The sequence below is a fragment of the Mercurialis annua genome, linkage group LG5 (genome assembly GCF_937616625.2).
Source record: "Mercurialis annua linkage group LG5, ddMerAnnu1.2, whole genome shotgun sequence".
NCBI classification, from domain to species: domain Eukaryota; kingdom Viridiplantae; phylum Streptophyta; class Magnoliopsida; order Malpighiales; family Euphorbiaceae; genus Mercurialis; species Mercurialis annua.
The window spans coordinates 9,363,921-9,379,654 of NC_065574.1; the positions used below are offsets into that span (position 1 = coordinate 9,363,921).

At 26.9% G+C, this 15,734-nt stretch overlaps 1 protein-coding gene across 2 annotated transcripts; it reads right to left on the minus strand.

The window, feature by feature from the left end:
- Positions 1-6,265: 6,265 nt before the first annotated feature.
- Positions 6,266-11,993, minus strand: LOC126679744 (auxin-induced protein AUX22-like). Of its 2 annotated transcripts, none has more exons than XM_050374714.2 (3): positions 11,480-11,993; positions 8,869-8,962; positions 6,266-6,586 (listed from the first exon to the last, which is right to left on the minus strand). In XM_050374714.2, the coding sequence occupies exons 1-3, from the start codon at positions 11,862-11,864 to the stop codon at positions 6,511-6,513; spliced, it is 555 nt and encodes a 184-aa protein (XP_050230671.1). In that variant the 5' UTR covers positions 11,865-11,993; the 3' UTR covers positions 6,266-6,510. The 2 variants fall into 2 exon arrangements, with proteins under 2 accessions (XP_050230671.1, XP_050230670.1); XM_050374713.2 differs by having other exon boundaries at positions 6,266-6,597; positions 11,480-11,984.
- Positions 11,994-15,734: the final 3,741 nt, after the last annotated feature.

Below are 15,734 nucleotides of genomic sequence, written 5' to 3' on the forward strand. Positions count from 1 at the left end.
GTTTAAATTTTCTCATTTTCATGCACGAACTACCATTTTTTTCTTAAATTCATACACGGTGCTGAGGTGTCACAACTCCATTGGTATAATTCGTCGAGGTGGATGTCATTTTACACCAATAAATGAGTGCCACCTCAACACCGTGTATGAATTTGAGAAAAAATGATAGTTCGTGCATGAAAATAAGAAAATTTAAACTACGTGATTAAAATGAGAAAACGTGAAAAGTTCGTGATTTTTTTTGACATTAACCTTTTTTTTAATTACTAAATATTTTTATGAATTCTTTTATTTTTAGGGAAAGCGGGGAACCGAATGATTTTTCTTGCCTTTTCTTAATAATTGAGATACTCTAAAAGCACACAACTTGATTTGAATTATGAAATTTATATGAAGTATAATAAAACAAATCAACAGGCATATCAATCTTGGAATTTTGTTGCCTCCATCAACATAGTTAACAAAAGATAATCATCAACTAGAAAAACTGAAAAATCAATAAACAAAATAAGATTATTATTCAACATCGTGATCATATGAAAGTTGTTGTATAAGAAGATAATTCTTTATGATAATACCCATCTAAAATAAACTAAAGACAAAGTTAGTAATTGAATATTGCACCCAAAAAAATATAATTAAAGTGCTTATTCTCTTTAAAAAAAATCCATCTTTTAACCCCAATTTATTTATACCCTTACGTTATAAAATCGTCAATTTTATTCATATTATGACATTTCGATTTTAATTATACTCTCAATCATTAAAATCCACACCTTTTGATTTCAATTACACCCTCAATCATCAAATTGACCAATTCAAACACTCAATCCAACATTATTTTATTAATTGTAATTTTATCCACCCTACTAAAATTCATTAAAAAACTATAAAAAAAATGGTTTATTTTAAAAATTTACTAATATTTATTTAGTAGCTATATGTTAGTATTCAATAAATCTATATTGAAAAAATAACTATAATTTTTTAAATTCTAAAGTTATAAAAACATAACTCTCATTCGATTAACTAAAAAATCAAATGAACAGTATTTGTCCACACATTAAATTTTATGAGCATTCTCATATGGGAGTCATGCAATAAGTTAAACTTTTAAATAAATTAATCATTACGATTAATTAAGAGTTGTCACATTAATGCACTCAATGAGTGATAATGAAATCTGCTCATTTCTACATAAATCACAATGAAATGTATTGTTCAAATTTGTTAACAATCAATAGTCACTCACATGGGTGTTGAAATTAGCTGAAGGTGTATAAAGATAATATCTTAATACAATGGGCAAAATTAAAGTGTTTCTAAAACTGTATAGACAATTTATAAATCTCATTTTACTCGTCTCACCTTTTGTATTACTTTCTAAATTTGAAAAAGCATAACTATTTGGCTCTTTTATAAAAATATCTATTTTCAGTTAGATGTTTATAAAAATACGTTCTACTTTTTTTGTTGTGAAAATATATTTTTAATAGATTATTGGTAGATCATCGGTAAATTATTGATATTTTGAAAAAACATATGTTTTATTAAAAAAAATATTTTCATAACAGTAAAAAATTAGAGCGTATGTTTATAGAATTTTTTTAAAAGAAGTGTATAAGATGTAATTTCTTCTAATTATCTTCTGTTTATTCAGAATCATTCTTATTTTCACAAGGAATTTATTGCAATTATATTAGTGAGGTGGCAATTTGAAAACAAGGGTCACACATCATTTTCCTTTGTAAAGATCTATAATTACACTATAAACTTGATATTTTACTAATTTTCATCATCTATGTATTAAAATTTTAAAAATCAGTGTCTGCATTGTAATGTGGGTTTTTGATAATCGGAGAGGGAAAGAGGTTAGAAAGAAATTGAATCCACGAACTAAAAGAACGTTGTCCAACACTAGTATCATTTGTCGTGAACTATTATTAAATGGTCCAACCCAAACACTCAACCCAATCCATCTGAAAAAATAAAAATATTTAGAGTCAAAGTCCTATTAAAAAAAGGCTTAATTACTTAAAAAAAACCTCATCTTTAATCTTTATTTCGTTTATACCCAGACCTAGGAAAAATGACACATATACTATTGACGTTGTCTTTTTGTTTCACCTCTACCCTCGAAGTATTAAATTGACCTTTTTTCTATTGAAAAAAGTGTAAAATAATCCTTCATTTTCAGCATATATTCTAATTACAAGTTAATTTTATTAATTATACCAAAACACCTTCTTCTCTAAAAAAATTCACATCATGCTTTTTAATTAATTTATATTAATTATTAAAAAAATTAAAACCGTTAAAAAATTAAAAAAATAATTCAATTTCGACTTACCACCATACTCCGATTTAAAAACCCGCTATTCAACAAAATAAAATAAATTTAAAAAAAATTAATTATCGGACGACCACCGGAAAGAGGATTCCACTGGAAGGAGGCTGTTCCTCCTTCACGGAAGGAGGAACAGATCTGTTCCTCCTTCCATGAAGGCGGAACAAATATGTTCCTCCTTTATTGAGGAACAGATCGTTCCTCCTTCATGGAAGGAGGAACAGACCGTTCCTCCTCCTGAAGGAGGAACAGACGATCTGCTTAAACTGGACTGGTAAAAAGCTCAAATATACGGTTCATATTGCTTTATGTTCGCAATTTTTTAAGATAAAATGCAAATTGGAACAATAATATAAAAGGTATATTTGAGTCTTTTCTACTCCAATTTGAACAAATAGCTACAATTGTAATTAAAAATTAAAAATGAGCTAAAATTGAAGATGATGCTAAAACAAAAAATGCCGTAAAGATGGAGTGGTTTTAGATGATTATGCCAAAGTAAATATAATATAATGCATTAGTTACTAAAGGTGAAAGTTAAAATAAAATTCAATGGCCTGAGCTCATGACAAGAATAAATTGAAAGTATTTCAAATCACAACAGATGTTGCTGAGCGTGGAAAAACTTCTGTGATGTGCAAGTTATGTGAAAGTTAGAAGAGATTTGTCAAAAATGTGGAATTTTATCCTTAAAAATGCAGCTGAAAAAGTAGAAAAGGATTGAAAGCAATCAAGCATGACACCCACAATTAATCAATTCAATATAAAAAAAAAAAACACTTAGCATAGTTTTTCTTTTTCTGTTTTGATAATTAACATAATTTTTCTTAATTTAAATATATATTTTCCTTTAGCAAAAGTAAATTTTTCTAATTTTAATATTACGTAATTTCTTCTAACTTTTATCTTACCATAAGCGTTTTTTCATGTAATACAATTAATTGTCTTTACATTCTATAATTTCGATTAACATAATATTTAAGTACTTTTGCGATAGTTAAAAACTTTTGGATCGTTTAATATTATTAGTCGGTCATAATTTATGGGAATTAATTCTCCGGTACAACTGCATTATGTATTTTATTGGGAAAATGGTCATTTATGCTTCTATGGTTCGACTCAAGGATCAATTGACCCCTTAACGTCTATAAAGGTTCAAATATGCCCCTAACGTCTTAAAAAGTGAACATTCAGACCCTCAGATGTTGACAACCAGACCCCAAACGTCTCATTTATAAGTTAAAATAGGGGCCTGCTTGTTCATTTTGTAAGACGATAGGGACACATTTGAACCTTTTTTAACGTTAAGGACTCATTTGATCTTGTAGACAAACCATAAGGATATAAATGACCCTTTTCCCTATTTTATTAGACTGCGAATTATAGATAACAATTAATAAATTTTAAATTAATTAAAATATATTTCAATCTTCTAGAATGCAGCCTTTAAAAGTTTTGATTAGTTGCAAAACGTTGGGGTAGTGTTTTTCTTCTCTTTCTAAAATCTCATTAATGTCTATTTCACACTATAAGCTTTTAAAGCAAAATTACCTATGGAGATTAATAAAAAAAGTTAGGTCTGGAGGACTAGTTAAATGGGTTATAGAAGCTATGGTTGTTACTACATAAAACAATTACACTTTTTAAATTAATTAATTAATTAATTAATGGGTATTACCAAAAGACTAAATTTTAGTCATTTATTTATACATATTATGCTCCTTTACTTTTTTTAAAAAAAATTCTCAAAGGCTCCAAGCCATGAGAACATATTTTAAAAATACTAAAGCTAATTTACGTAAGTTGAATGGTTGCTCCTTTATTAAATTTATATTTTAAAAATATACTTATAAGTTATAAATAGGGGCAGAATGAAGGAATTAAGGATCAAATACAACATTATTAATAGATCCTCAATAATAGTAATTAATTACTAAATAAATTTAATAGTCATTCAGTGTGTATGTTTCTAGTTTATTCTTATGGATTTGATTTTTAATCAATATTTAATTATTTAAATTAGTATTAAAAATTAAATCATAATACAATTTGGCCTCTCAACTTTTAAAAATCACCTCCACATCGTTACTGTAGAATTCCTAGCTCTGTCACAGACTAAACTGTCGAACATTCTTATTTATGATATATTTTATTATCTTTTTTTACTTTTGGATTATATAAATTCAGTTTTTATTTAGAAAAATAATAATTTTTAGATACATAAACGTAGATTATGCTTTGGTGATATAGCAAGTACAAGCATAGAATAAGTTTAACATTACCCATTTCTTGGTGCTCTTCACTTCACAATTTGCCATGAAATAAATTGTATTTTAAACAAATTAATTTAATTAGAGAGCTTAAGGTGTGTGTTTTGAATTCAAATGCACATTACCCTAATTGGAGAGCTAATTTATTTACTACTAATATTTAAAATAATTTAAGTATTATAGTAAAGCATGAATTACATTAAACATTGATTAACACAAATTGACTTCATGCAGCGAATCAAATTACAAAACCCAAATAACTAATTCGTTGCAACTAGACAGTTGCAGTTGATTGAATTTCAAGCAATCTATGGGTTCAGAGAAATATATAGTGATTAGAGAATTACTTTTATTTTGATAAAATTAATTAACTTCCCTAACCAATCTTGACCAAAACCAGTTTTTTTAATGAACCGTTAAATATTAGTTATAATATAATCTCAGTTGAGATTTAATTAAACATCCCGATGATCGATAGTACTTAATTGACTGCATTATGTCGGGTAATCAAATGATAGATTAATTAGTTAATTAGTCAGTTTTAAGAATATTTAGTCATTTGAGAATGGAGATTAGGTTATGTACCAAGAATCAATGTTAATGCAGTACTAATTAATTTATCATGTCAATTTATTATATAGTATAGTATTTGACATAAAGAAATGATAATTCGTGTATGAGAATATGAGAACATGGGCCTTAGTTCTTGAAATGCTATAATTTTTCAGTTAATTTAAAACTGCCTTTGACCTTCATCTTATGTCCTAGATTAAGCTAACAACTCTCTTTTTTATTCCTATAAAACTGTGGATGGAATCCCTAATTCAGCATCATTTAAATGGTTACTCTCCCTTCAAAAAAAAAAAAAAATAGTCTCGTTCCTAAAATATTACATTAATGTTAATATATGCTTAGTAGATTGGTTCATTTTTTTTATGATAATGGAAACATTAGTGTTAATATATATGCTTAGACATATGGTATAATCAAATGTTTAATTTCTACTTCTATATTTTGATCTTTTCAAAGCATGCAATGGAAAATGGGAAAAGAACAAGAATAAAAGCATATGCAATCGAATGTAGCTAACATGCATGAATTTGTTTTTCCATTTTTAACTCTATAAATGTACTTTTTTTCTAATGCAGGATATAAAGGTTATGAACGGATTCTAACTATAAAACGGAATTTGTATTCTTAAATTTAAACTAATTCACATTCGAGCTGGGTAAGTTTTTTGCGAAAAGTAAAACTCTAGTCTCAAATTTTAAACGACTGTATATATTAGTACAGTTTAAACACACGGCCTTTTTTAAGTCAGAAAAGCGTTTTATTAATTCATATGTGCTTTAAAAGAAAAAAGTAATGTGCAGCACGAAAACTTTCCAGAAAGATGTCCATTTTAATATTGATTTTGTTCAAGCATATTAAGTTTCAGAGTCGTGAAGGAATTTAGTATATTAATGTTGATATGATTGCACCGATATATATATATATATATATTTTAACTTTTAAATTAGTCCTTAAATAAATTAATTTGACTCTATTCTTGAGGCACACTAAAATTCAATACAAAAATTACATGTAAAACCAAATCAAATAATAAGAGAACAAAACTTAACATCCCAAATACAATACAACATGGTAATTTAATTTCCAATAACATGCATTAAGTTTGAAATAGCAACAAATTGATGATAATTAAACAAGCAAATTGTACCCTTCCTATTAAAATTCTTACAGTCATAGCTTGATAAAGATTCATCAGCTTAATTAAAGAAATAATAAATAGGCAACAACACTATAATTAAACAGATTATATAATTAATAAAAATTGTGTTTAATGCTCCACAATTTATAATATTTTAAGTATGATCATCTCTTGAAATTCCCTTAAGAGCACCTTTCTGTTGCAGTCCAAATCCTTTGGCCTCTGATCTCTTCATGATCCTTAGTCTCTTGCATGACTCTGTAAACATCCTGTCAACAAATTAATCACTCTACTAATTAGCTTTATAAATTATGGGAATTAATCATAAAACAAATTTGCAACTAATTAACTGGACTTTCTTTGCAATTGCAATGATTTGCCATGATTATTAATAAGATCCTAATTGGAATTAACATGTACATTCAATTTTAACCAAATTGAATTTTATTAAGTTTTGTGTTCTTTTTAACCAAACCGAATTTATTTTATAAGAATTTAAATTTTGTAACTCGAGTTAAACTAGACGGTTGATCAAGTTCCCACTATGAACTGACTTTTCAAGAAAAGATCTAGAACTTATTTTATTTGGTTTTTTATTTTTAAAATTGAACCAAATTAAAAACCAAAGTTTTATAATTTTAAATCAAACTAAAATCAAATTTGCTTTTGTTCGATTTAATTTTTACATCTCTAGTTAGAATCTCATATAAGATTTTGGATTAATTGATTAAATTATGATTAATAAATTTCGTTTAACGATTTATATTTTTGGATTGATTAATTATCTTATAATCTTAGATTATAAATTAACCTTGGTGGTGGGGCTTGATATGTACATGATTGTTAGTTTAAAAATGAAGCATAGTCAAGCTTGATGGCCTGATAGCTATCATTGTTTGATGGACCTTCAGATTCAAGATACTATCATTACAGACATGTTATTATTCTAAATCAATTTAGTGCACTAATAGACCATTAACATACAAATTATGTCTCCAGTTTAGTGGACATTAACTTATGTTAATTGACTTTATTAATGCACATAAATTGACCTAAAAGTATGGATATGAAAATCTAATTTTAATTTTCAAATTTAAAACTTTTAAATTTTAAATTGATATGAATAGTTTTTAGACTTGTTTGTAGGTTCAGCGACCACACAACTAAAAAAGACTTGATAAAATAGCAGTCGTATTAAAATATAAAATATAGTTTTATACATATTTAGTTCGGCCTAATTTAGCCGACTTGTCTAAGAAAAAATTACTAATTTGTCTAAGAAAAAATTACTATAGTCGCCGTAAAAGAAATCATTGTCATAAAATTTTAACTCAACATTTTCCGTCTTTATTTATTACCAACTCTAATATTTTGTTAATTATAAAATACTAATCCAAATTAGGATCTGGTTGCTGAAATTGAAAATTTTCATCATAAATAAAAAATCAAAAAGTCTGATTTTTCTTTTGATAAAATGGAGTAGGTAACTATAACTGAAATGTATTTATAATATTAGTTTTTAAAAGGTTGTACTATAATTTAAAAAAGCTAAAAAGTTAAATATTTTGAAATAATTGAACCAATTAAAAATATAACAGTGCTCGGATTTCATTGACTATTAATTTTAAACTAAGTTAATTTGATAGTTGAAGCACAGCAATTAGGCAAAAGGAATAAAAAAATTCGAGGTTTTCTCAAAAATACAGATCAGTCTTTTTTTATTTCTTGGGCACAATTAAACCCTTGTTGTTTCCCTCTAAATTTTTTTATTGAAGAAATAAACCCTTCCGTCAAATATATATGTTTGTTAACGGCGTCAACTGTCTTTAAGAAAACAATTCAAAAAAGTCCTTAATATTTACAATATATTTCAATTTAATCCTTCAAAGGACTTATACTGGTAAACAATTTAAATTAGGGACCCAAATAATGTTTTTTCCTTTTAATTTAAAAAATAAAAAAATACGACCTTCGGCTACCGGAGGTCATAGCTTGTTTTTAGGGGAGAACAGGCCGGTAATGAACAAACCCGCGCTGATGGTAGTTTCTAACCGACAGAGATTTTGGGGATGACGATGGATTTGGGGCCGTGGTGGTTTTTGAAAAAGGCCGGCGGGTTTCAGAATAGATTTTAATCAAATTGGATTTGGTTTAATTATTTTTATTTGATTTAATTAGGTTTTTATTAGTTTAATTAGATTTAATTAATTGAGTTTGATTGGTTAATCATATTTTAATTATTTTAATTGTGTTATAACTCAAATGGTATAAGCATTGGGCAGCAGTTTGTTAGGTCGTGGGATCGATTCCTACCACAAACGCTTTCCACTTTCTAATTACATAAAAAAAAACACCTAAATTCAAATCTGGCCCCCTTTATGCCTATATAATTATTGTCACTTTTAATGAATAAGTTATAAATAAAACTAGACACTTTAATATAAGCAATAAACACTTAATTGGAGATTAAATGTTTATCTGCACAATTAATTAATAAAAAAATAAAATAAAAAATTGGAAAAGATGTTGAACAAACTTACTCCCAAGGGACATCTCCAACAAGCATCCAGTCTCCATCCTTGTCCTCATATATTGGAGCGTACTCACTGCTCTCTGCATCCTTCAACGCTTTGCCTGTCCACACATTTATTTCATATTTATTACTCTAATTTAATTAAAATTTGGGTCCTCTTCTCATTTATAATTCTCATTAATTTTTAATTTTAATACTAGTATTTTTTTCATATACATATATGAAGCTAAACAAGAACATTTTGTATGAACAATCTAATGTCGGTATGAGATAGCCTAATGAATAAAAATATCTAAATATTTGGCTTGCTACAAATCTAATAAAATATTTTAATTTTGGAAATTTTAGATGAATTTTAATCCAATTTTTAAAAATTGCCGACATACACTGACATACTGTACTAAAGAAATTAATTTTTATGAGTTATATCGGTATAAATTTATGAAAATAAAGTGACGATTCTAAAAAATGAATATGAAAATTTGTCTAATAATTTATCGTTTAAATACTGAATTTAATGTCAAATTGAACAAATTAGACTAAATTTTTTGTTAACCTTTTAAATTAGACTATATATAATTATCAAAAACAAAATTAATTGGATTTGCAGGAGGGCGGAAAAAATTAAATTTTCTTGGATCGTTAAACATTTTGAGATTCAAACTCGAAAATTCATATCCATGAAAATCACTTAAATACTAATTAAGTACATATGACAATGATGATGATAAGATCTAGAATTTGCGTATGTTTCATAAGTTTTGCAGTAACATCCTAATTCACCATATAATATAAACTGTTCTTAATTGTGCAAGATATTTCAGTACCATTATTATGTCTAGCTTTGCGATGATGATCATTGTTTTCCTTACCCTTTTATTTCTTAGGTCGTATTCCCAAACTTGTTATTTTTTGCTTTCTTATAGATTCAATTAATATTTGTAATTCAGGTAGTTTGCTTTTAATTTTAAAAATGAAATCGTAATTTTAACCTAATTTCACCATTAATTGTTCAATTTAAATGTAATTTTAGTACTTTGCTTCATAAATTTTTGGCTTCATAAATTTTAGTACATCTATTTTATTTTATATCCTACTTTGACACATGAATTCCAATAATATTTTTTTCAAGGCAACATGTCATATATAATTTTAACAATTTTTAGCATTGGACTAGAATTATTTCAGTTTTTAAAATAGGACTCAAATATTAGAATATAAATCTTTAATTACATTTATAAATAGTCAAAAATGTTTATATATTTTTATCCATTAGGTTCCGAATATTAGGTTGGGTAATTTCTACTTAAAATCAAATACTTTACATTTGTTTGTCAGATTTATGAGAAATATTTTTAATATTATTTCTTTTAGAAAAGTAAAATAATTTTCATATTCACAACTATAATGAAAAAGATAGATATATCATAAATAAAAAAGTGTCAGTTCGTCCAACAATTTTCTGTTTTGCATCAATTATATTTAAATAGTATGAAAGGTCTCATTTACAAAAATAAGACACTATTCATCATCATAAGTAATTTTTTTTAATAAATTAGCTCATGTTTAAATAAAATTTTCATAATTTTTTTTGTAATAACAAAAAAAATTAATAACAATATACAAACTTTAATAAATTAGATAGATAATTCTTCAATATTTATGAGTTTTTAATTAATTCTAAAAATAAGTTAAGGAACTACAATACATTTTATTTTTATCAACTAAATCATTTATACTTTTCTCTTCGATGGTTGAATATAATTGATATAAATTATAAAAAAATTGAACCAAATTGTCAAATTATCTATTACATTATAGGTTTTGATATATAAATATATTCTACCTTTAAATAATAATAAAAAATGTCATGTATTATAAGTCATACATAATAAGTTCAATGATTAAGTATAATACATTCGAATTTAGTAAATATTCTCCTTCTAATTTTTTATTTTCATTCAGAAATATTCTTTTGTAAAGAGAAAAGACTAAACCTATCTAGAGGCCTTTGTACTATATCATTTTTGTTCAAAAAGCCCTTGTATTATTTTTTTGTTCTTCAGGTCCCTGTACTTGGCAAAATTCCGATTTTCAGGTCCTTTTAAGGGACTGGAGGAACAAAAAATTTGTAAGCAGAGGGACTGGAGAAAACTTAAAAAGGACCTGAAAATCAAAAATTATATAAATAGAGAGACCTGAAAAATAAAAAAATAGTATAAAGACTTTTTGAACAAAAATGATATAGTACAAGGGCCTCTAGATGGGTTTAGCCAAGAGAAAAAAGAGGCCCACCATCCATGCCGTGGTACAGCAGAAGTGTTTATTTTCTTCATCTCATAAGATTGCTGAAGGTCGAATTCATAAAAGAACATTAAATTTAAATAATAACAATAAGACATTATTGCTTAATAGCTCAGATTTAAAATTGACTCTTGTTTTTTTTACCGATCTCTCTAAATAATAGTAATAATTATCGACCAAAAAAAAGGGGAAAAAAATAAAAACAAAAGAATGAACTAATTTTGCATGGCTTTAAATGAATTAACTACAAATTAAAACTATATATCGAAAATGTTGTTAAATACTAATTATATGAAGAAATATAAAGAACGTACCAATGCCAAAGCAACCAAAAAGCTTCTCCAAAGCAACAAGAAGATCAAAATACTCTTTATAACTCCCCAAATCAATTTTTCTCAGAAATGGAGCTCCATCCATGCTAACTTTCACGTACATTTTCGAATTCTCCCGCTCATTAAAACTATTCCTCTTTCTATACGAACAAACCGGCGGCCACCCCACCACTTGCGTCTTTGCCGGGATTTTCCGGTCACAAGTGGTGGTTCCAGTGGAGGACGAGCTATTTCCTTCATCGCTACAAACTTCAGAAAACCCCCTCTTCTTTTCATTCTTAACAATTACACCCTTGTCGCCGCCTCCTCCGGGTAATCCCAACCGTAGCTCAGTGATTTCAAATCCGAGACCTAATTCATTTGTCATTTTTTTGGTTGAATTTGAGTTAGTGATTGTAATTTATTTGAATTATATGTAATGTAGTGATTATATAGTGTTTGGTTGTAAAGTGATTATATAATAAGTTTGAGGGAAGAAATGGAAAAGTTATAAGGAAGGGAATAGAGAAAGTGGGAGCAATGACAGGTCAAATAAGGGTTAATGGTCGGTCACATGAGAGGCAAAAATGCAACCATAAGTTGGATATGGGACACATCGTAAGGCTGCTGGGTGTTTTGTTATTTGGTAAGATTTCATTCTGGCCGTTTGATTTACTTATTTTGGAAACAACCCATGTGATTTGCCTTATTGAAGGGGTATGTTTGCAATAAATTATGTAAGAAAATACCAAAGTAGTATTTTAAACCGAATCGGACCGATAGGTTTAACCTGTTTGATCGAAAATTAAAAATCAGTTTGATTTGCTTTGTTTTTAAACACTAAAAATGTGTGGTTAATCTCATTTACTTGGAAAAGCCGTGAAAATTCAAAATCATCGAACAGTCAAATCATAAAAACCGTGTAATTTTTTATTTACCAGTTAAAATGTGATACTACATTTACTAATTTTTAATTTATTTTCTAGTTAAGTTTTTAAATTCTAAATATATAGATTAGTCCAAAAAAATATACATATATTATATAAATGTATTCATTAGTTATATAGTTATTTAAAACAGTAATTAAACCGGTTTAAATTTAAAATTGTGATTACGCGGTTCAATTTTCAAATCATTTTTAATAAAGTGTTGCCTACATGATAATAAGGAAGAGAGTTTTCTCCATTTTTTGTTCAACAATGTGTTATGTTTAAATAACATAGTGTTGAGCAAAAAGGGCAACTATAACATAGTGTTGAACATTACATGGCGTGTTTTCAAAATCATAGTATTTGATGGAGTGTGTTTTTTAGACGGATAACCTGTAAAATGATGGTTAGATTATTGATCAAAATTTAGTTGTCTCATGAGCACTTCGATATTTAAATCAGTATTTGATGTTTGTTTATAACTTAAGAACTTCTAGAGTAATAATAATATCAAATATGTTGATAGGCGTTACCTCAACTCCCTTATATTGAGGTTAATGTATGTTTTGTAGTGTCGAATAGGATTGTGATGTAGTCTGAGTGGGTTTTTTTGGTTTAGATGGTTTGGAAGTTTTCTAAACGGTATCAAAACCTCTAAATTAATGATGAATTGCATTTGATTAAAAAATTCGTGTTCGGATAAAATAAAATCTTATCCGAAATATATAGAGTATTCGGAGTACATTTAGATCGAACTTTTAAACATTCGATCTTGATAGGCGAATTTTATGAGAGTCGTCCTCCAGGGGAGAAACCATAACAGCTCACTATTCTAAAGTTGTTCTACTATTTTTAATAGGGTTCGGACACATATGTACTAGACCCATAAAATCAGTTTCATCAGTATCATACAAGCTTCATGATTTAGTGATTTTCGAATCCTTAATCATGGATTTTCCCCCCTAAATACTTATTATATCTTTCTTTTTTTCTACAACTCCCAAAATAGCTAGGCATGAGACTTTTCTTTATCTTAAACATGCATTCTTAGAAAGCTATGAGTGATTATATGTAAACCGTAAAATTAAATTAGGACAATTATATATTAACATTTGACTTAATCTATTTTAAAGTTTCTGTATTTTTTATTTTTATTTTATTTTATTCCTAAATGTTTTTTTTATTTAGTTCACATATTCTCAAAAACACTTGTATGAAATCCTTCTATTTCTTTACTTAACCGTTTTACTTTTAAGGCTTAATGGCAAAAAAAACCCAAACCTTTACGACTTATTGCAATTATATCCAAACCTTTTAATTTTTGCAATAATATCCAAATTGTATTATTTTGTTGCAATAATATCCAAATTGCACTTTTTATGTGATTTTTTTAGAGTTTTTTGCCATTTTTTGGGACTTTTACTCTATTATTATACATCAAAACATAATAATAGCCTAATATCTTAATTGAAAACAACAAGTTTAGCCATCAATTTGACTATTATTGCTACAAAAAATGCAATTTGGATATTATTGCAACAACAAAATGTAATTTGGATATTATTGCAAAAATTAAAAGGTTTGGATATAATTGCAACAAGTCGTAAAGGTTTGGGTTTTTTTTACCATTAAGCCTACTTTTAAACAGTTTTATTTAGTTTTTGTGAGTGCAACACACTTCTTCACTTTTATTAACGTAAGAACTTCATAAAATTTAATAGTATAAGAATTAAATAAAGAAAATAAAAATCTTAGGATAGATTTTGCTTTAATATTTTGATCATATTGTAAACACTCGATCATCAAAAAATACCTTATCTTTCCAATTTTTTTCGTTTATAGCCTAAACTCTTAAAATCTTCAATTTTAGCCCATTTTTTATTTTTCAGTTTCAATTATAGTCAAGTGCTCAAATTTGAATGGAAAAATATATTCAATATACGCTTCATATACTTTATATTTGGAATGTTTGATGGTAAAATGATACATTAAAATAATATAAAACAATGTAAACGACATATTTAAACTACTTTTCACTTTAATTTGAGCACTTGGCTATGATTAAAATTGAAAAATAAAAAATAGACTAACATTGAAAATTTTAAAAGTTTGGAACATAAACTAAAAAAATGGAAAAGATGAACATAAACTAAAAGATTTCTGCCATTGAGGCGGTGGTGGTTGGAGATAGGTGGCCAGCGGTTGTAGTGATTGGATTGAATGTAATTGGATTCGGTTTAATTTGGTTTGGGTTGGGTATTTTTTAAAAAAAATTAATTTAATTTTTGGGTCAGATTTTTGTTGGGTCTCACATTCAAAAGTCGCTCCCACGTCATCATTTTTTAAAATATCGTCGATTTTTTGATGTTAGGGGGTTTAGTGAACGCCGCCATAAAAATCAGAGAGTTTAGTGATCGTTTTTAAAAATCAGGGTGTTTACTGATCGAACGCGAAAAATTAGGGATCATGAATGATTATTAGCCCCTAATTTGAGACATTTTTAAGTGAACACAGTTTATAGGAGTATAAACTTGCTGTTTCAATAAAATATATAGTTGAATTTCGATCACATTTAAATTTTTTTTTTATTATAATTAAATTATTTTTATTTTCTTCCCTAACTTTCATGAATTAAAATTGAATCTACTAAATAAAAAATTTATCTATATAATTATATAAAAGTTGACATGTTATCGTTAAAAATAATTTGTTACTATACGAGGTTCTATAAAAAAAAAGGGGACTAATTTATCATATAAATAACTTAAAATGCTTAACTATATTAATTAGACTCTTTATTTTTTTAGGCTTAATTGCACCAAAAATCACCAACTTTCGCGTGTTTTTGGTATTTAACATAATTTTTTTTCTTGGCATAAAAAATCATCAACTTTCACTTTTTGACATATTCGTCCACATAACCGTCTCTTTGAAAAATTAAGCGCAAAACGACGCCGTTTTAGCGCAAAACGGCGCCGGTTTACATTCGAAACGACGTCGTTTCACATCCCGTGGACAAATATGCCAAAAAATGAAAGTTGGTGATTTTTTATGCCAAGAAAAAAGATTATGTTAAATACCAAAAACATGCTAAAGTTGGTGATTATTTATACAATTAAGCCTTTTTTTTATTTACTTGTTAGATATAATTATTTAAATTCATAAAATTAATAATTCAAACTATAAAAAAATATTTAAAGATAATTCTATTAAGGCTAAATCCATCTAGATGCCTTATATTATACCATTTTTTTTCAGAAAGTTCTTGAACTATTTTTTTATTTTTTAAATCCCTCTACTTACTAAATTTTGGAGTTTCAGGTCCTTTT

Excerpts from the sequence above, each read along its gene's own strand:
- LOC126679744 (XM_050374713.2), bottom strand. The coding sequence starts at position 11,864 with ATGACAAATGAATTAGGTCTCGGATTTGAAATCACTGAGCTACGGTTG. Across the intron at positions 8,963-11,479 it reads TTTTGGTTGCTTTGGCATTG|GCAAAGCGTTGAAGGATGCA; the intron begins GTACGTTCTTTA and ends ATGTGTGGACAG. Across the intron at positions 6,598-8,868 it reads GTTGGAGATGTCCCTTGGGA|GATGTTTACAGAGTCATGCA; the intron begins GTAAGTTTGTTC and ends ATTTGTTGACAG.